The sequence below is a fragment of the Glycine max genome, chromosome 17 (assembly GCF_000004515.6).
Source record: "Glycine max cultivar Williams 82 chromosome 17, Glycine_max_v4.0, whole genome shotgun sequence".
In the NCBI taxonomy this organism is placed as follows: Eukaryota; Viridiplantae; Streptophyta; class Magnoliopsida; order Fabales; family Fabaceae; genus Glycine; species Glycine max.
The window spans coordinates 23,599,406-23,621,383 of NC_038253.2; the positions used below are offsets into that span (position 1 = coordinate 23,599,406).

General features: G+C 33.5%; 3 protein-coding genes across 5 annotated transcripts; 2 read left to right on the forward strand and 1 right to left on the reverse strand.

Annotated features, from left to right (window-relative positions):
• The first annotated feature begins 6,543 nt into the window (after positions 1–6,543).
• Positions 6,544–7,767, forward strand: LOC102665211 (uncharacterized). The gene is made up of 2 exons (XM_006601483.1): positions 6,544–6,864; positions 7,141–7,767. Exons 1-2 carry the CDS (start codon positions 6,544–6,546, stop codon positions 7,765–7,767), a joined length of 948 nt encoding a protein of 315 aa, XP_006601546.1.
• Positions 7,768–8,828: 1,061 nt separating this feature from the next.
• LOC100807833 (5-methyltetrahydropteroyltriglutamate--homocysteine methyltransferase) lies at positions 8,829–15,885 on the reverse strand. 2 transcript variants are annotated; one of them, XM_003551041.4, is made up of 12 exons: positions 15,697–15,885; positions 14,555–14,908; positions 14,093–14,180; positions 13,620–13,747; positions 13,140–13,531; positions 12,690–12,853; positions 11,760–11,840; positions 11,389–11,555; positions 11,190–11,295; positions 10,501–10,751; positions 9,779–9,980; positions 8,829–9,634 (listed from the first exon to the last, which is right to left on the reverse strand). In XM_003551041.4, the coding sequence occupies exons 2-12, from the start codon at positions 14,902–14,904 to the stop codon at positions 9,266–9,268; spliced, it is 2,298 nt and encodes a 765-aa protein (XP_003551089.1). In that variant the 5' UTR covers positions 14,905–14,908; positions 15,697–15,885; the 3' UTR covers positions 8,829–9,265. The 2 variants fall into 2 exon arrangements, with proteins under 2 accessions (XP_003551089.1, XP_006601025.1); XM_006600962.4 differs by lacking the exon at positions 15,697–15,885 and adding an exon at positions 15,472–15,649.
• Positions 15,886–18,573: 2,688 nt separating this feature from the next.
• LOC100815663 (NAC domain-containing protein 68-like) lies at positions 18,574–21,404 on the forward strand. 2 transcript variants are annotated; one of them, XM_041010923.1, is made up of 3 exons: positions 18,574–19,135; positions 20,193–20,434; positions 20,978–21,404. In XM_041010923.1, the coding sequence occupies exons 1-3, from the start codon at positions 18,952–18,954 to the stop codon at positions 21,212–21,214; spliced, it is 663 nt and encodes a 220-aa protein (XP_040866857.1). In that variant the 5' UTR covers positions 18,574–18,951; the 3' UTR covers positions 21,215–21,404. The 2 variants fall into 2 exon arrangements, with proteins under 2 accessions (XP_040866857.1, NP_001239882.1); NM_001252953.2 differs by having other exon boundaries at positions 18,784–19,135; positions 20,193–20,425; positions 20,978–21,378.
• Positions 21,405–21,978: the final 574 nt, after the last annotated feature.

Consider the following 21,978-nt stretch of genomic DNA (forward strand, 5'->3'; position numbering starts at 1 on the left):
GGGTGTGTCATGGTGTGAAAATTTAGGGCACCACTTCCGCTCCCGCCAGTTATTGAAAAGTTTGTCTCCCTTTTAAATGTAGTGAACATTTGATTTCAGGTCACCGTTACTTTGATTTCTTGCTTCCTTTCCTTCTGCTTGCAATCCCTTTTCTTCTTCCTTCACTTTCTTCGATTCTTCAAGGTATTTTGTCTTCCATAATGTCTTCATTCTTGTTTGACTCTACCATTGGCATAAGTGGCAATGATTCTGGGGGCTCAATTAAGCAACCCATGATGGACCGGGAGGTCATTTCAATTGGCAGTTCCTCCTCGGAGGATACTCGTCGTGGTGTCTCTGATAGCAAGTCCTCCTCTTCAGAGAGGGTGAGGTCTTCGTGCTGTACTGGCGGGGACACTTCTAACCCTGTTATCATTGACATTTAATTTGAAATACTTGGATTGTTATACAAGCCATTTTCTGACTTGATGGTTAGTTGCCTAATTGATGATGAGAAATTGTACTTTTGGTATCTTGGTTGTTTCTTGTTTCTTTTAAGGCATTAGTTGTCCCTGCAATTTAGTCCCATTTTAGCTAGATATATAGGCATGTAGTGGTACTGGCCTACTAGCTAAGAAAAGCTAGTTGGCATAAGGAAGAAATTATATATTATGAATAGAACTTGTGTGTTAACTGCCTAATTGAGAGTTGGTTGTAATTTTGATGAAGCTCTCCAAATAAACATGTTTTTAGGTGGATTGAAAGCTGAAAGCAAGCTTATGCTTGATGCTTCAACTGGTAGGAAGACCTCTCTCAAGCCTCCAAGGGAGGCTATAGAGATCACTGAGAACATGGATGTCAATGCTAATGAGTTTCAAAGTGATAGAGCCATGGTTCCATCAAAGAGACTTCTTAAATTCAACACCCAAGAAGGTCTCTTAGCCCAACAAAAGTTGCCCGATAGGAAAATTGAAAAGGTTACACTACAAATTACCAATCTTCCTTAGCAGCCCAAGCTGCAAACAACTTCCTCTACTCCTATATTCAATTGTACATAAACTGCTGATTACAATGTTTAGATTTAGGTTTTAGGATTGTAATGTCTTTGCATTTTTTGAACTCTAGGGTAGAAACTAGGGGTCTTAAACCCTAAATTCATAGGTAGGTGTTAGTCGATGAATATGACTAACTTTTGTGTAAGAAATTTATTCAAATTGTATCTAACTCCTCCCATTTATAGTCATTTTGTAGTGTTGTAATTATTTTTTGTTAAATATAGGCAATAAGTACTTAGTACTCCCATTTTGTGTATTTAATAATCATTTCCTTTCAATTTCAGGTTAATTAGGCAAGTTTGTGAAATGCTGATTTTTAGCTTCTCGCTAAGCCAATCTACCGGCTTAGGGAGTCATCCGCTGAGCGCACCACTCTTGCGGCTGAGCGCGAGGAAGAATCTGGAAGAAGGATGAGCTGTACATGTGCGCTAAGCAAGGGCTCATCCCGCTAAGCGCACTGCTTGCATGCATCCACTAAGCGAGAAGACGCGCGCTAAGCCGAAATTCACTTATACTCGCTATGCGAGCCAGAGTTGCGCTGAGTGTGCAAGCACCAACAATGCCACCTATTTAAGCCTGAAATCAGAAATGGAGAGGGGGGTTTGGGCATTTCTCGAAGCTTTTACATGTTTAGAGATTTCTAGAGAAAGAAAGGTCCAAGTTCCAAACAGTTTTGAGAGCTTTTGTTGTGCGAAGACTGGCAGAGAACTGAGCTTGAAGAGGAAGTCATCCTGATAGCTTGGGATGAGTTTGTGAGTGATTGTGAGGTTCTAGAGGTGGAGGAGACATCCCCACTACTTGTATTTCTTCAATCCTTCATTTTTCTCTTCTTTTTGTTATAAAGGAAGCTTCTCAGATATGGAGAGCTAAATCCTCTGTTGGTTCTTCCTTGTAGGTACTTGATGTAAATACCATTTTATCTATTTAATGATGTTTTGTGTGTTCTCTGTGCTATTAGTACGTCATTTTAGTATGCTTTTGCTTTGATCACATAGATGCATGCTTTGTTAGGATCATTCAACAGTGGGAACTAGTCTGATTCTTAGAACTTGATAGGACATGGCTAGTTTATCGTATTATCACGAGGGATCAGGGTACGATAACTTAGTCGTTTGTATGTTTGTCTTAATTTGGTTTTGTTCAAGTTTAGTCCAACAAGAGGGATCTGAGGATGATGCTTGATCAGGATTAGGCTTGACTATCACGAGGGATCGGGGTTTAGCATTTCAGGAGACACCATAGAACATGTTAGTCGCTTTATACGACTAACTTTTGTATAGAAATCATTTTCCAAAGATTGTATAGTTCCCCAATTTATGGTTATTTTGGAGTTAATTTTGTAAATAAATCTTGTTTTATGGTTAACATTGTCTCTAGAACATTTCCATTGGATTTAATGATGAAATCTGTGCATTTTCAGGTGAAAAATAGGCTAAGTTTTGAATTGCCAAAAAGTAGCAGTTAGGCTAAGCTCAGCAGTTGGGCTAACCACATATCCACCACTAAGCGCAGCTTCAACACACTTAGCGCAAAGGAGAATCTGGCAGAGCATCAGCATCAAAGTTGCGTGCTAAGCGCAAGATCAATGCGTTAAGCGTAGCAGGTGCCTTCAGCCAGGTTCAGCGCAAGGCTAGCACTAAGCCCAATTCCACTTACTCGCGCTAACCGCGAGGGTGGTGCTAAGCGCAAGGTCGTGAATTCTGAGCCTCTTTAAAGCCTGTTTTGTGCAGACTTAGGATAAACACCTTTTGAGACTTGGCACAGAATTTTTAGAGGCACTGGTGCACAGCATTCCACAGTTCCTATTTTAGGAAAAGAGCCCTAGAAGCAGCAAAGAGGAACAACTTGTGCATTGAAGCCTAGGTTTTTTCATTTTAGAGAGATTATTGAGTAAAGAGTGAGTGTGAGATGCTGAGAAGAGGAGGAGGAATTCCTCTTCTTGTGTAAGAAACTATCATTCTCTGCTTTTAATCTCATTTATTGTTAGGGTTTCTTTGTAATGGTTGACTAAACACCCTAGTTGGGAATTTCTAATGAACAGCTTATGTAAATACATAATATCTAATTGATTGTGCTTCCTATGTCCAATGCTTCATTCATTGCTTAATGTTTGTATGCTTTTGGTTTGATCACCCAATTGTGTGCACAATTAGGTGACTTTAGCATTGGAAAATGTATTATTGCCTTAGAACTTGATTGAAGCAGGATCAAAACTTAGTCTTAAATGAGGGATATGCGGATTAAGTTTTGGTTTTAATTATGCTGTTACAATAATGCTGATTAGTTTAGGCCTAGTCTTAAATGAGGGATCTGCAGACGAAGCTTAGTCTAAATTAGGCTAAACTTTCGTAAGCTACTTGAGCTGAGTCTAGTCTTAAATGAGGGATCTGTGGACGAAAATCAGTTTAAGTTAGTCTAAACCTAAGAGGGTTGTCTAAATCGGGCCTAGTCCAACAAGAGGGATCTGAGGATGAAGCTTGGATTAATTCGGCCTGATGAGGGATCGAGGGTTTAGTAATTTAGGCTACAACATAGAACACAAGAGTATGATTGATTAAAGAAATATATTTCAATGCATCAGCTTGTTTGTTAGAAAGACCCAACATTTCTACCTACTGTTGTCATTTTATTTACCTTGCGTTTTATAGTTTTTAGCATAAAAGTTTAGTTTAAATTCTGTTTGAAATTATCACTCATGCATGTTCTCTCAACAATGCTTCGATTCTGAACTTAATTTAGGCTAACATTAGTTCCCTGTGCTCGATACTCGGATTCATCCATTTTAAATTTTAAATACTTGACGATCCGGTGTGCTTTCTGGTAAACCCCCCATTGAAATTTCCTTGAGACATAAATGAACAAAAAGTAACTGCATTGGGGAGTCAACAAAAGTATTTATGGCGCCATTGCCGGGGAACTAAACTGTTAGTAGAGTTTAGTTCAGTTTTGCAGCATTGCTTTAATTTTACTTTTTCAATTTTTTGATTCCTTTGACTAACATAGTAGTTTTAGTACATTCATTATTCTTTTGAATTGGATAACTATTATACTGTTCTTGTATGCAAAGAAGATCTTTTGTAGGTGATTTGATTCCCATTGATTTGGAGATTAAAGCCACTTGTAGAAGGCGTAATCAAGAGAGAATTAGAAAAATTTTGTAGGACTTAGAGGTAGCAGCAATTCTAGAGGAAGAACCTCAATCTTCTGAGGCATCTTCTAGTTTTCCTATTGCAGAACATTCTCATTTAGATCCTAGTGAAGACTACATCATGGCTGAAGAGCCAAGAAGAGTTACTCTGGAAGATTATTCAAGTTCTAATGTGCCACAATTTTTCACCAGCATTGCACAACCAGAATTTCAAGCACAAACCGTTACTTATCCACCATCATTGATTCAGTTGATTCAGAATAATTTGTTTCATGGATTACCAAATGAAGACCCATATGCACACTTAGCCACTTACATAGAAATATGCAATACTATTAGGTTGGCTAGAGTGCCTGAAGATGCAATCCAACTGAGCTTGTTTTCATTTTCTTTATCGGGAGAAGCCAAGAGGTGGCTTCATTCATTCAAAGGTAATAGTTTTAAGACATGGGATTATTGGATCAAGAAGCCTCATAATAATTAATAAGGGGGGTTGAATTAATTATTAACGTGTCTTGACTAATTTAAAAATCTATCATTCTTAATGTTACTAGATTCAATTAGGCTTTTACTACTAAGTTAACAAAGTAAAGAACAGAAATAGAAAATTAACCAAAAGTAAAAGCAATAATTACAAGTACATAGTGGAAATTAAAGAGTGTAGGGAAGAAGAAGACAAACACAAGATTTATACTGGTTCGGCCACAAACCGTGCCTACATCCAGTCCCCAAGCAACCTACAGTTCTTGAGATTTCTTTCAACCTTGTAAAATCCTTTACAAGCCAAAGATCCACAAGGGATGTACCCTCCCTTGTTCTCTTTGAAAAACCAAGTGGATGTACCCTCCACTTGAACTGATCCACAAGAGATGTACCCTCTCTTGTTCTCAGTATAACAATCCCCAAGTAGATGTACCCTCTACTTGTACCACAAAGGATGCACCCTCTAATGTATTGGGACTAAGAATTCTTAGGCGGTTAGTCCTTTGAATCTTTGTAAGGGGAAACAAAAGATATCTCAGGCGGTTAGTCCTTTGAGATCTTTTGTTTAAGGGGAAGGGAAGAATCAAAAGAATTCTCAAGCGGTTAGTCCTTTGAATCTTTTGTAAGGGAGAAGAGAGACACAAAAGAATTCAGGCGGTTAGTCCTTCTGTTCTTTTGGCAAAGGGAGAAGAGAATGAAAAAGATGAATAGCACAAGTTTTTGAACAAAGAACTTTTCTTGGAAGAGAAAGTGTTTGAACAAAAACTTTTAGAAAGATGAACAGAAATGAATTAGAAAGATCTGTTGAAAGAGATGCAAGAAGATATTGAAAGACAGATTGAAAGATAGATGATTGATCTTCAAATACATGTCATGGTCACATATTTATAATCTCTTGATGACTCAAGTCAAAGCTTATGACTCTTGACAATTTCTTTAAAACTAGTCACTTAAAAAGTTGTGACTTTTGAAAAAATCTTCAAAAACAAGTCATTTGAAGAATTGTGACTTTTGGAAATGTATTTTTCGAAATCAGTCACTGGTAATCGATTACCATCAAGGTGTAATCGATTACACATCAACAAATGTGACTCTTCATTTTGAATTTTGAAAATTAAAACGTTTAGAGGCTCTAGTAATCGATTACAAGTGTTGTGTAATCGATTTCACTAGTTTAAAATGATTTAAAACTATTAAACACAAGTTGTAACTCTTGAAATTTGAAATCTTAACGTTTTAAAACACTGGTAATCGATTACTACCTTCTGGTAATCAATTACTAGAGAGTAAAACTCTTTCGTAATGATTTTGTGAAAACTTCTTGTGCTACTCAATGTTTTGGAAAACTTTTTTAGTACTTATCTTGATTGAGTACAAGCGACATTGCTATTTTGAGAGATAGAGCTCACATTCCTACCAAAAAAGAGTTTATTGGAGTTAACCTCCCAAGATGCATTGTTGGCACAAAACAAATTGTTGTCTAAGCAACTGGAAGTCTTGACTGAAACACTAAGTAAGTTGCCAACTCAAATTCATTTTGCACATACTTCACATGCTTCTATTTTGCAGGTTGCAGGATGTACCATCTATGGGGGAGCTCATGAATCTGGATGTTGTATTCCTATTGAAGAACACCCCACTCGTGAAGTCAATTACATGGGAAATCAGCCTAGAAACAATTTTAATGCAGGAGGATTTTCTGGATTCCAACATGGCCTGCAATATAATCAACAGTAGGGACAATGGAGGAACCACCCTAGAAATCAGTTCAATAGAGATCAAGGTGGACCATCCACAAGGCCATAACAACAAGGGTCTAGTCTCTATGATCGCACAACGAAGCTGGAAGAGACTCTAGCTCAGTTTATGCAGGTTTCTATGTCCAATCAGAAGAGCACAGAGTCCGCCATAAAGAATCTTGAGGTCCAAGTGGGACAACTTGCAAAGCAATTGGCGGATAGATCATCAAGCAGTTTTACAGCTAATACAGAGAAAAATCCCAAGGAGGAATGTAAAGCTGTGATGACTAGAAGTAGAATGGCAATCCAACGAGATGATAGTGAAGCTGGAAAGAAGATGGAGGAACATAAACAACAACTGGCACCTAAGCCAGCACTTGAACCTGTTTCTGATTTTGTAGAACTTGAAGAGATTAATGAGGAGACTGAAGATGACAAGGAGGAGAAGACACCAATAAAAGTGGAAGAAAAAGAAAGAATAAGAAAAGAAGAAAAAGAAAAAGAAAAAAAGTCAAAAAATGAAAAACAAAAAGAGAAAGTTGTTGATGATGAGTTGAAGAGAGGCAAGAGTGAAGCAAACACTAAAAAGAAGAAGGATATTACTTCAAATGAAAGCAAGGAAGTACCTTATCCCTTGGTACCTTCCAGGAAAGATAAAGAAAGACATTTGGCCAGATTTCTTGATATCTTCAAGAAACTGGAAATTACTTTGCCCTTTAGAGAAACACTTCAATAGATGCCACTCTATGCCAAGTTTTTAAAAGATATGCTGACGAAGAAGAACCGGTACATCCACAGTGATAGAATTGTGGTGGAAGGCAATTGTAGTGCTGTGATTCAACGCATTGTTCCGCCTAAGCACAAAGATCTTGGAGTTGTCACAAGACTATGTTCTATTGGTGAGGTTGTTGTAGGAAAAGCTCTCATAGATTTGGGAGCTAGTATCAATCTAATGCCTCTCTCCATGTGCCGACGACTTGAAGAGCTTGAGATAATGCCTACACGCATGACCCTTCAGTTGGCAGATCGCTCCATCACAAGATCGTATGGAGTGATTGAAGATGTTTTAGTGAAGATGAAACACCTTATATTCCCAGCTGATTTTATTGTGATAGACATAGAAGAGGATGTAGATATTCCTCTCATTCTTGGTCGCCCATTCATGTCTACTGCAAGCTACGTAGTAGATATGGGAAAGAAGATGTTACAAATGGGCATAGAATATCAAAGAATCAGCTTTGATCTATTTCATGAAGATAAAGAGCCACCTGACCGGAATGTCTATTTTAAGGTTCATGTGATGGAAGAAAGAAGACATGAGAAGAAGGTCTTGGAAGTGGGAACATTATTGGATCCTGGATAACAGGATGATGTGTCAAGCTAGTGACGTTAAAGAAGCGCTTATTGGGAGGCAACCTAGCTTTTCATTGCTTTAATTGTTGAATAATCCTTGAAAATTTGTCTTGTTAAAACTCTATTGATTTAGCTTTCATTTCATTTTTTTGGTCTTTGGTTATTGCTTGTCTCTTTGTTTCCTTGTTTGTGATTTGCCATATAGGAAATTGGAAAGGAGGATTGGTGTCATCCCTTAAAGAATTTGAGTCAAGAAGCAAGGGAAAACCACCTTAAGAGCTATTGGATTAAGAAACACTTCAAATTGAATGAATCACCAAAGAGAGAACAACCACCAAAATTGAGGACCATTTTGTCATTGAATTGTTTGGTGATGAATCAATTTCATAATCCTCTTCAACAGCCTCCCATAGATCATCGGTGTCAAATTAAGCCTCCATTATGACTGCCCATAAGTGATAATTCTCACCCTAAAAATTTGGCAATATTAGACTACATTTGCATTTTCAACTCTCAAGGTAAGTGTTTGATAAAATCTCTCCTTACTAGGTCCCTCAAGAACAATTGAGTTCAGATACCACTTTGTCGGAAATAAGAAAGAAATTTCAGAAAAAACACAATAAAATGAAGGCTGAAACTGTGATGTTTTACATCATACTTTCTAATCTTTAAATACAAAAGATTCATAACATAAAATAATGATGAGCAAAGCTACCCATTAATTTGTAACAACCCATAAACTCTAATTAAAACATAAACCTGTAATAACGTAACACTAGAAATTCTAACATAAACTCGAATAAAGTATAATAAAATAGATACTGATTAACATTTTCAACAGAATGATCAATAGAAACTTTGGCCGTTTTGTTGCCTTAGCTTTGCATCTCCTCCTAATTGCAGTTCCACTATAACATGATACATTCAGTTGCGCAGCTGGAGCAAATGATTCCTGAAAGTTAAAACGGCTGTGTGATAAAGCAAATCTAACTATACAATTCCAATCATGGAATGTTATTTTAAAAAAGTTGCTCTTAAATGTTTGTAAAATAATCTTAATTTTGTTTTTGCCGTTATATCAGGCTTTACGCGTTGGACATTTCTGTTGGAAAAAAAAAAAACAAACAAACGGGGCCAAAGAAAATAAAGATGTTTTTATTCGTAAATTGTTGCTCCATTTCTTGGATATATGCCTAACCAATAGTGCATTAGTCAACTTAGCTTAGGACACAAAGAAGAAAAAAGAATACAATATTGCATTTGCAAATTGAAGCAATAGTACAAGAAAATTGTATTGATGCATGGAAAAGAAGAAAAAAGAATACAATATTGCATTTGCATATTGAGGCAATGCCACAACAAAAATACAGAAAAAGCTGGGAAGAACGTACTAAACACCTAAATATTCAACACTCAGTTATTGCAACAACGACAAAAGTAAATTTTCCTTTCTCCTTGAATCAAGCAGAACCATGGTGATTATTGAGATTCTACTTTAGTGACACCATTCACTTGCCACTGGAAAGCTTGCTACGGATGAGTTTTGTGGCAGCAACCATGTTTGTGAGGGCTGGATTCACCTCAGGGTACTTGCGAGTCTTGAGCCCACAATCAGGGTTGACCCACAAAATGTTTTTCTCAAGCACTGCAAGCATCTTATTGATCCTATCAGCAATTTCATCAGTTGGTGGTATTCTCGGGGAGTGAATGTCATAGACTCCGGGGCCAATTCCGGCTCCATACTTAACTCCTTCACGGAACACTGACAGGAGCTTTTCGTCAGAGCGAGAGTTTTCAATGGTGATCACATCAGCATCCATATCAATGATTGAGTGGATGATGTCATTGAAGTTAGAGTAGCACATGTGGGTGTGGATCTGTCAATTGTTAAGAATACAGAAAATATTATATTTTGATGTAAATGCATTCTATCTAACTCGTTGATTTGTAAACCCTTTGGTACTATACTCAATTCCTACGATAAAAAAATGCATTGATTTTTTGTAATCCATGAGAAGTACCTGAGTTGTATCCTGCACACCAACATTGGTGATCCTGAAGGCATGCACAGCCCAGTCCAAGTAGTTAGCTTGCTCTGATTTTCTCAATGGTAACCCCTCCCTCAAAGCAGCCTCATCAATTTGGATAACAGTAATACCAGCCTTTTCAAGATCTTCTACTTCATCCTTGATAGCCAAAGCAATCTGATAGGTGGTCTCAGACCTGTAGATATATAGGTTTAACACCATGTTAAAAATAACCATCATATTCTCTTTCTCAGCTATTTTAGGCTGTGTTTTGTTGTGGGTGGAAGGAGAGAAATAAGAGAAAAATTTTATACTTTTTGTGGGTCTCACACTCTTTATATTTTATTTTAATTAAAAAAAATCTTTTATTTTTATCATCTAAATCAAACATATTCTTAACTTTGATTAAATTAGGTTTTTGATCTTCTAATTTATTATTCAAGTTTAATTTTATCTTCTAATTTTTTTATTTAATTTGATTCTTTAATTTTTAAAATTGATTTAATTTAATTCTCTTTGGATTCAATTTAGTAATCTAATTTTTAAAATCAATTTATTTTTTAGTATTACTTTTTACAATTTAGATAAGTGATTAAATTGAATCGATTTAAAAAATTATATTAAATTAAAAAAATATTAAAAAAACCAAGTCAAATCTAAAAAATAAATTAAAAGATTAAAAATTAATTTAACCTAAGGAATTAATTTGTTTGTACCTAGGCTGGTCATTTCGAACAAAGGACCAGTTGAGAATGGTGACAGGGCCAGTAAGCATTCCCTTCATTGGGCGTTTGGTCATGCTCTGAGCAGTGGATGACCAGAAGACAGTCATTGGCTTAGGGCGGCTCACATCACCGTAGATGATTGGCGGCTTCACACAACGAGATCCATAAGATTGCACCCACCCGTTAACGGTGAAGGCAAAGCCTGACAACTGCTCACCAAAGTACTCCACCATATCATTCCTCTGCAATAAGGAAAGGCACGCCATTAGACATTAGTACAAAGTACATACCGCGAATTCGCAACATCACAACTACGAGGAGCAGAAAATCTGACAAGAGCATGTTGTTGTTCAAAACGAAAGAGGTGAATACAGATTTATCAAAATAGTTTCAGCAGAACCAATCCAACTGTGATAGGAACTTAAAATAATTTTTTTTTAAAAAAAGTTTTTACTTTAAAATAAATAATTATATGTTAAACATTTTTGTCAAAATAGTGACATGTTTGTGGACATATGTGACCTTTTTTATTTTATAAGAACTAATAATAACCTAAAACATGAACTTTAATTGTTTTATTTTGGGGGAACCCTGAGTTTCAGTGTGATAGAACACTCTTGTTCTCTACTTCAACATGTTAATAATATTCAGTCCTAGCTCATGTGAGGATGAGAGCAGACCTCAGGCTCCCCGTGTACCAGGACATCAATATCAAGATTCTCTTGGAGTTCAACAACTTTGCGGATTTCTTCTTTAATTGAACTAACATACTCCTCCTCTGAGATTCTGAAAGAAAAAAAAAATACAAATCAAAATAATCAATAAAAGCCAAAATGGTCAAGAAAACAAGCCAACCTATCAACTCTAGGCGCATCTTACTTGTTAGCCTTGTATTCACGACGCACCCTCCTCAGTTCAACAGTCTGAGGGAAGGATCCAATTGTGGTGGTTGGGAGGATTGGAAGGTTGAGCTTCTTTTGTTGAGCATCCAATCGAGTGCTGACATTTGTGGCACGGCGATGATCGGAACCCTTCAATGCAGCAGCCTGAGAAGAAACTAAAAGATGTCATCAATAACAATTTAAAAAGAGAATTAAATTTCCAAACAAATCTTGTTCAGCTATCAAGAGGGTATAGTTTGGTTGGGTAAAGTGTGTGATTGTTATAAACTGCTGGTATTCAAAATCTTAGGATAAAAAAAAAACCCTGCTCAATTGAATTGAGCAGCTGAACAGAAAATAAACACTCACAGCCTTCTGAACAGCTTCATTAGTCACTCTTGGAGAAAACTTTCTTGATGCCTGAGCATCAGCATTAGAAGAGAAAAAGGCCTGAAATTGAAAAGATAAAAACAGTAATTCAGTGAATATTGTATTGAAACTGAGATGAATATGCTGTTAGATATTAATTAGAAAATTAATAATAACAAGTTTCTAAGCTTATAATTATGAGTCTTATAATTGTATAATTTTCTAAGTTAAAAGTTGTAAGTTACTAAGTCAAGGTTGTGAGTTAGGAAGTCTTGTAGTTTTCCATTAGCATTTAGTATCTTGGAACAAGGTATTAAGTATTTATGTGATTAGTCAAATGATCACTCTATTCTAGTATAAATAGGGGATCATACTCTTATATTTGATATGGTAAAGAAATAAAATCTTTTTTTTCAACATATGCATATATTTCCGGTCACTGCTAACTTGCTAACAAAATGCTTGGCTACTTTTATGATACCTGTTATTACTATTATGGGAACATTATACTTTTCCTCAAATTTGTTAATTTTATGTCAGTGATAATGATACACTATTTTCACTTTAAAACTGTTTTGATCTTTTTATCAAACAATCTCTCTTCCAATTCTTATATTGATTGTTTCGAAATCATGGTGATTTTATAAGTGTGTATTGCATAAGAATCTATTTGAAAAGCAAATAAAAATTTCTTACTATGACAATAGTTACAAAAGTAAATGTTTCATGATGGTATCATTTTTTAAATTTAAAATACTGTTTATTTTTCCCTATAACTTATTTGAATTTAGATAACCATATTTTATTGTATTCATTTATATTTACCCCACTACGAAAACTACAACTTTGTTATCAACTAATAAATATCATCTATTTATTTAACTACTCATTTTGTCAGATGTAAGATAAAATAAAAGGAACAGAGTTTACCTCATCCTTTTGACCAGACAATGCCTTGGCCAATGCATTTACTTCAACAATTTTTTGGGCAGCAAAAGCCAGCCATGATTTTATCTCATTATCCAACTTGGTTTCATTAACAAGATCAACAGCAGTGTGAAGAAGTGAGCAGGAGGTGGACACAACAAGTTTATCTGCATTATAGTTTAGTAAATAGACAAATCAAGTGATTATTTTGAACCTGTCATGTCTCGAACCTGAGACCATGAATATAGTATCGCAATAATCAAACCATTAGTCCAGATTCAGAACAATCAAGTGATCATATTAACTGTTATCTCCCTTTCAAAAAAATATTAACTGTTATCTCCCTTTCAAAAAAATATTAACTGTTATCTAAGAAAAAGTGATTATTTTACCAAAAAATATTTAAAAAAATGAAAAAGTCTCCCAAAATTTTTCATGAATTGCAACAAGTACCTTTTCCCACAATTCCCTCAAGACTATTTAATGTATCAAGAGAAGCAGTGAGATTATTAGCCCAGATGTTCCTTCCATCCACCACGCCAGCAAACAAGTATTTTCCACTGGGAAATCCACCCTTGATTAGATCAAGAGTCTTAGTTCCACGGACTAAATCAAATCCAAATGCTGCAACTCCATTAAGAGCTGTGAGGGTCTGGTATGCCTCCGCAGGAATGTCAGCAAAGTAGGTCTCAATAAGAACATTTAAACCCGATAGAGTAGATTCAAGTTCTGCGTATGCTGCAGTAAGTGCTTGCAACGTTTGAGAGCCAAGGTCCAAGACAAGGATAGGTTCGTCAAATTGAATCCACGAAGCACCAGCTTGCTTAAGATCAGCCACAACTTCCCTGAGTTTGAGAAATAATTAACACAAAAATATAATCATAAAGGGAAAAATAATAATGAAGATGTGCTGCACACAATTTAAAGCCTTACTTATAGATAGCAAGGACTTTTGGGAGGAGAGAAAGAAGACAAAACGACTTATCAACACCCTTGGCAGGTTTGGAGAGCACCAAGTATGATACAGGGCCAATGAGGACTGGAACTGTATCTACTCCAAGCTGGAAGAAACATTAGAAATTCAATGAGAATCTAGATATTGATAATATTTCATGCTCAGTCCAAAGGTAAAATAATTAAAACTATCACTTTAGGCCTACAAACATTTGTTATTAGTTTTTTAAAGTGAAAAATATTAGGCATATTGACTAAGAGGTTTCACATATCACTCTTTTCATTAAAGTAAAAAAAGAAATTTCAATTTTTACTTTAGTTCTCATGGGTCGACCCGCCCTAAATATTAACCACTCAAAAAATCATGATGCTGCTCACACCCACTGCTTAACTTAACTAAGCTCTAAGCTTTGTAAATAAGCAGATAACATGAATGGCTATAAAATTCATACCGCCTTGGCTTCCTTGTACTCATTCACTGCCTTGTGGGAAGCATAACTGAAATTCACATCAGGTCCCAACTCGGGGACAATAAAGTGGCTGGATCAATGCACATAAATCAATCAGGTCAGTCATGGCATCACCAGTAATTCCTTCGTTTTTAATTATAAAACTCCTTTTAGAAATTTATTTATTTCTTTTTATAATTTTTTTTAATTTTTAAATGTATTATTTATTTATTTTCACTATATATCTTTACTTAATTATTTTTTTTTTAAATATTAATAAGAAACAATTAAGTGGACAGAAAGATAAGAAAAAATGTAATTTTGCCATGATAGTATAAATAATTGACAGATTTAATATAATTAACTAACTACTTTTCTTAAGAGGCATGAATTAATTAAAATGATCTTATAATCAGGAACGAAAGGAGTAATAATCAATACAGCAGAATCTAAGTTGCCACTTACTAGTTGGTGTCAAACCACTTGGTCATCTCCATGGCAGGCACAGATGCATTACCTCTGGCCATGGAGAAAAAGGTATCAAATCCTATCTCTTCGCCGTTCCATCCATATCTGGGTGGAACGGCGCCAAGCATGGCGGTAGTATCAAGCACCTGATCGTAGTATGAGAAAGTGTTGCTGGGGATGTACTTGATCCCAGCATCAATCATCTGCTTCCAAATGGACGCCCTGAGATCAGAAGCCACCTTCTTCAAATCATCGGCACTGCTCTTTCCATCCCAGAATGACTCCAATGCAAACTTCAGCTCTCTCTTGGGGCCCATGCGGGGGTATCCAACAATATGAGAAGCCATTGTTCTGCCACATCAAATCAAATTTCAAACCAAAGAAAGTTAATTTGTCTATGTATCTAAAAATAATTCTTTTATGAGTCTTGTTATCCCTATACCAAACATTTCACATGTTGCATTCCATACATAACCATGACTAAAACTATTGATTAACATTATGTATCAAATGATTCAAGGTTTCAAATTATGATCCGCAACGTCCATATTATCATGGTTTCGGAGGTCTCCGCGATTGCATCACAACTGCAGCATTGGCTGCATTTGCCTACAATTTAAAACCTTGGATTGCTTAACAATTTAATTGATAATTTACTTATCACTAATAGGTGTAGCCATGTAGGTTAGGTGCAAAATTTTACGTGGAAAGCTCATTTTCTGTGATTCATGAAAGATAGGCATTGAATTGATATTTATTGTTCAAAGAAAAAAGGCCCCCAAAACACAACAATTCGGATTCATTCTTAGATTTTCCCCTTAAAACAACAACAACAACAAATCTGAAAAACCAGAATCAGGAAAATCTTGCGGGAAGAAAAGATTTAAAGGACCCAAGTAAGCGTATAAAATTACCAGTATGGAGAACGAGATAAGGAATAAGAAATAATGATGATAACAGTAACAATAGTATTAGTAGTAATAATAAAAAGTGCAGTTAGAGAAATACTAGAGAGCGAGGAAGGGAGGTAGATACGGAAGGTTAAGATGATATATTTAAGAAGAGAAGTGAATGTGTGAAAAGGAAAAAGAAGTTAGATGAACGAATGAGAGTGAGAGAAGGAGAAGAGGGTGTTGTACCCTTTTTTCGCGTGTGGTTATAGAGGGAGAGAGACTAGTTCTTTCTTTCTCTCTGGCTCGGTGAATGAAAACAGAGAGAAGGGCGCAAATAGAATGAAGTGCTCTGGAGTATTTCCCGCTAGTTTTGGATCCAGCTACTCCTACACTCCTGATGTCAGAGTTGGACTTGGGTAAGTGACCGTTCCCTTTCTTCTTTCATGCACGCTAACCCACAAATGATCATTATTATTATGTTTAATTAGACTATTTATTATTATTATTATTATTATTATTATTATTATATCATTCAATCATAAATTATCATTTTAATTATTATAAATAATTATTTTAAAATCATAAATTATCATTTGAATTATTATTTTAATTATTATAAATAATTATTTTAAAATCATAAATTATCATTTGAATTATTATAAATAATTATTTTAAAAGTTAATATCGTACATAATTGATTTTGATTTAATGATCGTACAAGATGTTTTTTAATTGAGATGTACCTTGAAACTTTTAATTGACACTTAAATAATCTCTCTACACCCCTCAGCAGTCCATTTTTTAGGATAAGGCTGAAAATCAAATCCAATGGATTTTAATTAATGAACTCAAGTATCAAATAATCATTTATAACAATGACGAGATAAAATATTTACTTTTCCGACTTCTCAATAGGAAATACTTTTTGTTATTGAGAAATACTTTCTGTAATTAAGTTACCGTCATTGTTTAACATAACTTTATAAAAATAATGTTAGCAAAAACAATTAAGAATTATAATAAAAATGTTGGAAAAAGATTTAAAAGTATTATACTTTTTTGGGAAAAAAAAAGTATCATATTTATAAGTTGTAAAATAAATAAAATAAAAATAATAAAGAGGGTGTGATAAAGGAAAATATAGGACATATATACTATATCTATAACTACAAAGTTGACAAATATTTTACACATAAATATTGTGAGAGAAATTAAGGATTATGTAAAAAGAAATTGAAAAATTAAGGATATATGCATTAAATGTGATATTCATTGCATTAATGGTAGAATCTAAAATAAGGTAAATGTCTAATTTTTATTGGTCATTGAAAATGGGGTTAATTAACTCATTTTCACTTGGAATCAATTAGCTAAAAGAATTAGGATTATGTAGTGATAGTCATTCCATTACAACCCATAAGTTTAGTGACAAATCCTGCAAAAAAAAAAAAAAAATTAATACTTTCTTTGTTACGTATTTTTTTATCCGTAAAAATTGGCTATTATAGCATAGAATTTACAACACTCTCTTTGTTTCTGTTATATTTTGTTTTCATCTCATTATTCATTACTTTTCTGTTTAAAATATTGCATATTATTTAAAAACATTAATTACTATTTAAATGGCTTAATTACATATTTATAGTTAAAAAAAATTAATTAATTTTCTGTTTAAAATATTGCAAATATTATAAATAGTTAAGTCATTTAAATTAATTTATTGCTTGATTTATTTTATGTTTCCCTATAATTATTTACACTCTGAATCAATTAGTTAAATCATGTTATTGACGTAGCTTTCACTGAATTATTTTTAAAAATATTTTATTAATTTACAATAATTATATATAAAAGCACTATTTTTCTAAATTAATAATAATTTATTTTTTAACTATAAATTAAGTAAGTTAAATGAGTTTATTGTTGGATTATTTTATTTTATTTTTTGCAACAATTATTTACAGTTGAATCAAATATTCAAATCAATTTAATTAACTATTTGAAATATTATTCTTTTCATTACATATTTTTTTCAGTAACAATAGTTAATATTAATCTAGAGAAACTTGAATAATGATATAAGTTGGCCCTTCTAGCATTTTTTTAGATGTGTTTTTGGATGTGAATTTTTTATTTATACTTTACCTTGTTTTTAATCAATTATTTTTCAAAATTTAAAACATGTCCTTAAAATAATGAAACAAATGATCAAATATATTTAACTTAATTAATTGAACATGTGAGTATTATAAATTTTTTAATATAAATTCATACAGATAAAAATAATAGTGGAGTAGATATAGGAAATAATACATAGATTCCATAACGAGTTTCATTACCCGACCTAACTCTGACTTCTTCAGTGTAAAAATTAACCCCCAAAATCATAAGAAAAGCGAGTCAAAGTCAGAAGGGTCAAGCCCCGTATTTTGGAACCGAGTAAACATTAACCCCCAAAATCATAAGAAAAACGAGTCAATGTCAGAAGGGTCATAGCAGCCTAGCAGGTACTAACTTTTACTCGGAAACCAGATTCAGAACGCGTGGTACACATGGGGTACACTGTACCGGGCGCATGCTCCTTGACCAAAAGCAGAAAGCATATTTTTACATGTTATTTTTCCACTACAACAGTCTAAACATTACACGAAAAAAAAAATCAAAAAAATCCAACACAATTTGTAATTGAGGTGACAAAATGGATTGATCCATAAAATTAATTCATTTTAGCCCATTTGGCGGGTCCAATTAAGATTTTCAATCGGCCAACTTACTTCAATTTGATCTGTTTTAGTCGGCCGAAAAACAGGTTAAAAGAAAAGTAAGACATGTCAATCCATTTTTTTATTTTTTTAAAAAGTTAATATTTATTTTAGTATTTTATACATATATTATTAATTTTTAATTAGTTTTTTGTTTAAATAAATTATTTTTCAAATTTTAAGATAATACATTTAACTTTTTTAGTAAATATTTATTATTTAATATTTATAAAAGATAAAATCAATTAAAATATATTATTACTTATTTTTTCTAAATATTTTAATTTTTTCAAACCAATTAAAAATGGAATATATTTTCAACCCATATATGAAATGTGAAAGGTTTGTCCATTTTTGGTGGGTTGGAGCGAATAGGGATGGATCAACCATTTTGTCACCCTAAGTTAGCAGAGGACATATCCAATTAAGAGTTAGTCTTACCACTTTCAAATATATTCCTTGCCGAAAAAAAAAAAGATACACGACCAAACAAAAAAAAAAAGAAACAACGACCGTTTCAAGTCAACAACATGCGTTTCTAGACCATAGTCAGTAACTATTCTCTCTCTTTGCATCTCGCCCACACATCCTTTTCTGGAAGTTAGTTGCGTCAATAAATTGAAAACCTTCTTCACACAACCAAGGCCACTCCACAAGCCAGTAATAATACTTAGCTTTGAATCTCCCTGTTGACATACATGGGTTTGCTTCTCTGATTACAAAAATCACTTTTGGGGAGATGGGGAGGTTCGAAAACCATGTTGTCAAAGGAGGCATCAAGTTGCCAATTGGGTTCAGGTTTTGTCCCACCGATGAAGAGCTTCTCCTTCACTACCTCAAGAAGAAGGCGTTTGCTCAACAATTACCCGCTTCAGTCATTTCAGAGTTTGACGTGTTTCAGACTGAGCCATGGAAACTTCCAGGTTGGTCCGAATTCTTTTTTTCTTTCCTACAGCTGCTTCATTTGTTTTTTCTTGGTTGTTACTTAGTTTGGATTTCAGCCATTGAAAAGTCTTAAAAAATTTAGTTTAGGTCTTATTTAATCTCAAAACCAGCTCATATGCATTAGTTTGAAAACGGTCTAATAAAACAATAGTTGACAGAAGTGGTAATCACTTATATCTTTTGATCAAGAAATCAGGACTGGCATCTGATTGACTCTTAGACATAAAATGAATCTTCTTGTGAGAAGAATATTTATATTTTATGTGCTCACGATTTTCATGAAAATTAATCATCAATTTCACAGAAATGTTTTATATCAATATTATGATCATTTGATCAACAAAATAAAAATATCAATCTAATAATGGGTGAAGAAAAAAAAAGTTTCAATAATAATGATCAAGGGTGTGTATGATTAACATAATAGAAATAAAAAAGATAAAAATAAAATAAAAATTAAAATAAAACATAAAAAATGTAAATTATAAAAAAAAAGTACAAAATTTCTTGACAATATAATATTTCATCTTAAAAAACAAACACACTCTACGACAAATTTTGGTATTATCTTAAAATTTGGACCTCCATATATATATCTCTCAATATCAAAAGTTAATTCACGGATGAGTCATCCTTCAATTATACATACTGTTTTATTGTTGCCTGCTTCTTAGTTTGGATTTCAGCTAAAGAAAGTGTCATTTGAATTTATGAGTAATTCAATCTCAAAGCTAGCTAGTTTGTAGAATTGTACTGGTATGATAAGGGTCCAATATCTTAAAATTTGAATTTAGTACTCCATTTAGTTTATGGGATGGGAATTATTTCTGGCTTATACACATTATTTTGTTGTTGGTACATATAGTCAATCCTAATTACACTAATATCCTATATCTCTAGTAAAATTGTCTATAGAAGATTAAAAAAACCAAGATTATATTCCATATTTTTTTTCTTTGTTTCTGGTAGTTGCCTCAGTTGAAAACAAGGTGCTGCGTTATTGAACATGTCCTCTTTGCTAACTCGTACTTGTAGGTGAATTGAGGGAAAATAGGTACTTTTTTAGCAATAGATCAAATGGAAACATCAAGAGACCTGCTGGTTCTGGGTGCTGGAAATCTGTAGGCAAAGAAAAACAAATCATCCATTCAGAGAGCAATCAAGTAATTGGGATGAAGGAAACACTGTTTTTTTGCAAAGGGTCCCATGAGACAAGAACTCAGTGGGTCATGCACGAATTGCGCCTTGTAGCTTCCTACCCATGTCAGGTAATTAAAGTGAGAAATGTTGATATATAACACATTTCTTTTTTCCATGCTATTGATACAAATTAGTTTCTATCAAAAGTGATGACTAATTTTCATTGGAAACAATAAGCGTGCACGTGAACATGTTGATCCTAACATGATTTAGTTCATATCTAAGAATCAATAAGGATTCGAACCTTAGATCATTTGATTAAGAGATACAAGTCATTACTAATTGTATCAACTTTTGTGTGATATATAACACATTTTTTGTGGTGTTTTCTTCTTTTAAATATATTTTTTATTATTGATTCAAATTTATTAAAAATTATAAAATTTTGTATACTTTGAAAGTCTCACTTTTTATTTAATATATTTATGTTGAAAATTCTAATAAATTTTAATTCAGAATAAAGAGGGTGTTAAAAAAAGTATTTAGAATAAAAGAGTAACCATTATTTCATTTAGTATTGTACATATTTTGTTCCAATAAGAGAGTTGTGCCAAAGCTGCATTATTTTTGTTTGGCTTTCCAGTGTTTGACCTCTTGAGAATTTTTCAATTCTAATGCAGATGCCAGTGGCAGATTTTGCTGTGTATCGCATATTTCAGAAAAACAAGATGAAGACAAGAAGATCACATGGGAAGAAGCCCTCTAGTAGCAGCAAACTTCAGAGACTTGTTGATGTTAAAGCTAGTTTCTTTGACTTCACTGTGGATTTTAATCATGACGATATAGGGCCTCCCACACCTTGTTCCCCATGTCTAAGTGAAGGCTGTAGTGAAATCTCCTCTAGCAAGTTAGATTAGGATTTAGGAGTAGAAGTGTAGAACAGTGCATGCTTTGTTTATTTTCCTCAATTTATGAGATATGATCAAGAAGCCTCTAAAGCACAAGTACTCTTGTCTTTACTACAGTCCTGATGTTGAGTTTTTTTTGCCCTGCAGTGTGAAACGAAAAAATTATGTCCTCGTAATTATTTGAATATTATTTTCTGAATTTCTTGTTGCAAAAATCATTAAGAATCCTTTTATCATCATATATTCTTTAAAACATCATTTTTAATAAAAATCAAATCAATATTATTAATCCTCCTTATATTTTGTAGCCCAACTAAATAAAAACAACTCAGACATACACATGATCGGCCTTGATATTTTTGGTGCCGTGGGCAAATTTAGAAAATTTTGTCCTCACAATCATTTGAATATTGTATTTCTTGCATCTTTTTGTTGCAAAATCATTAATATTACATTCATAATTAGCCTTCTCTAAAAAAATATTTTCAATTCCATAAAAAAATCATTTTCAATAGAAATCAAAGTAAAACTGTTTAATTTATCTTGTCATACAAAGGATCGCAAATAGAATTTTAATAAATTCAATTTCAATGAACTTCTTTTAACAAATGCATTAGTGACATGAATTGTTAATATTATTTTATAAGTTGTACATGCATTAGGAAAACAATTCAATGTCTTCAAAAAACACCATACTATATAAAGCTTGATTCTTTTTATTCAATTGTTAAAACCTCTTAAAACTTTTAATTATTCAAATAAAATCTTACTAT

What these genes read in the sequence shown, in the direction of transcription:
- LOC102665211 (XM_006601483.1), top strand. Translation starts at nt 6,544, where the DNA reads ATGTCCAATCAGAAGAGCACAGAGTCCGCCATAAAGAATCTTGAGGTC. An exon ending in AGGAGAAGACACCAATAAAA is followed by an intron (nt 6,865 to 7,140) that starts GTGGAAGAAAAA and finishes ACACTTCAATAG; the next exon opens with ATGCCACTCTATGCCAAGTT.
- LOC100807833 (XM_003551041.4), bottom strand. Translation starts at nt 14,904, where the DNA reads ATGGCTTCTCATATTGTTGGATACCCCCGCATGGGCCCCAAGAGAGAG. An exon ending in TGTCTGGTCAAAAGGATGAG is followed by an intron (nt 11,841 to 12,689) that starts GTAAACTCTGTT and finishes TTTCAATTTCAG; the next exon opens with GCCTTTTTCTCTTCTAATGC. An exon ending in GTTCGAAATGACCAGCCTAG is followed by an intron (nt 9,981 to 10,500) that starts GTACAAACAAAT and finishes ATATATCTACAG; the next exon opens with GTCTGAGACCACCTATCAGA.
- LOC100815663 (XM_041010923.1), top strand. Translation starts at nt 18,952, where the DNA reads ATGGGGAGGTTCGAAAACCATGTTGTCAAAGGAGGCATCAAGTTGCCA. An exon ending in TGAGCCATGGAAACTTCCAG is followed by an intron (nt 19,136 to 20,192) that starts GTTGGTCCGAAT and finishes TCGTACTTGTAG; the next exon opens with GTGAATTGAGGGAAAATAGG. An exon ending in ACCCATGTCAGGTAATTAAA is followed by an intron (nt 20,435 to 20,977) that starts GTGAGAAATGTT and finishes ATTCTAATGCAG; the next exon opens with ATGCCAGTGGCAGATTTTGC.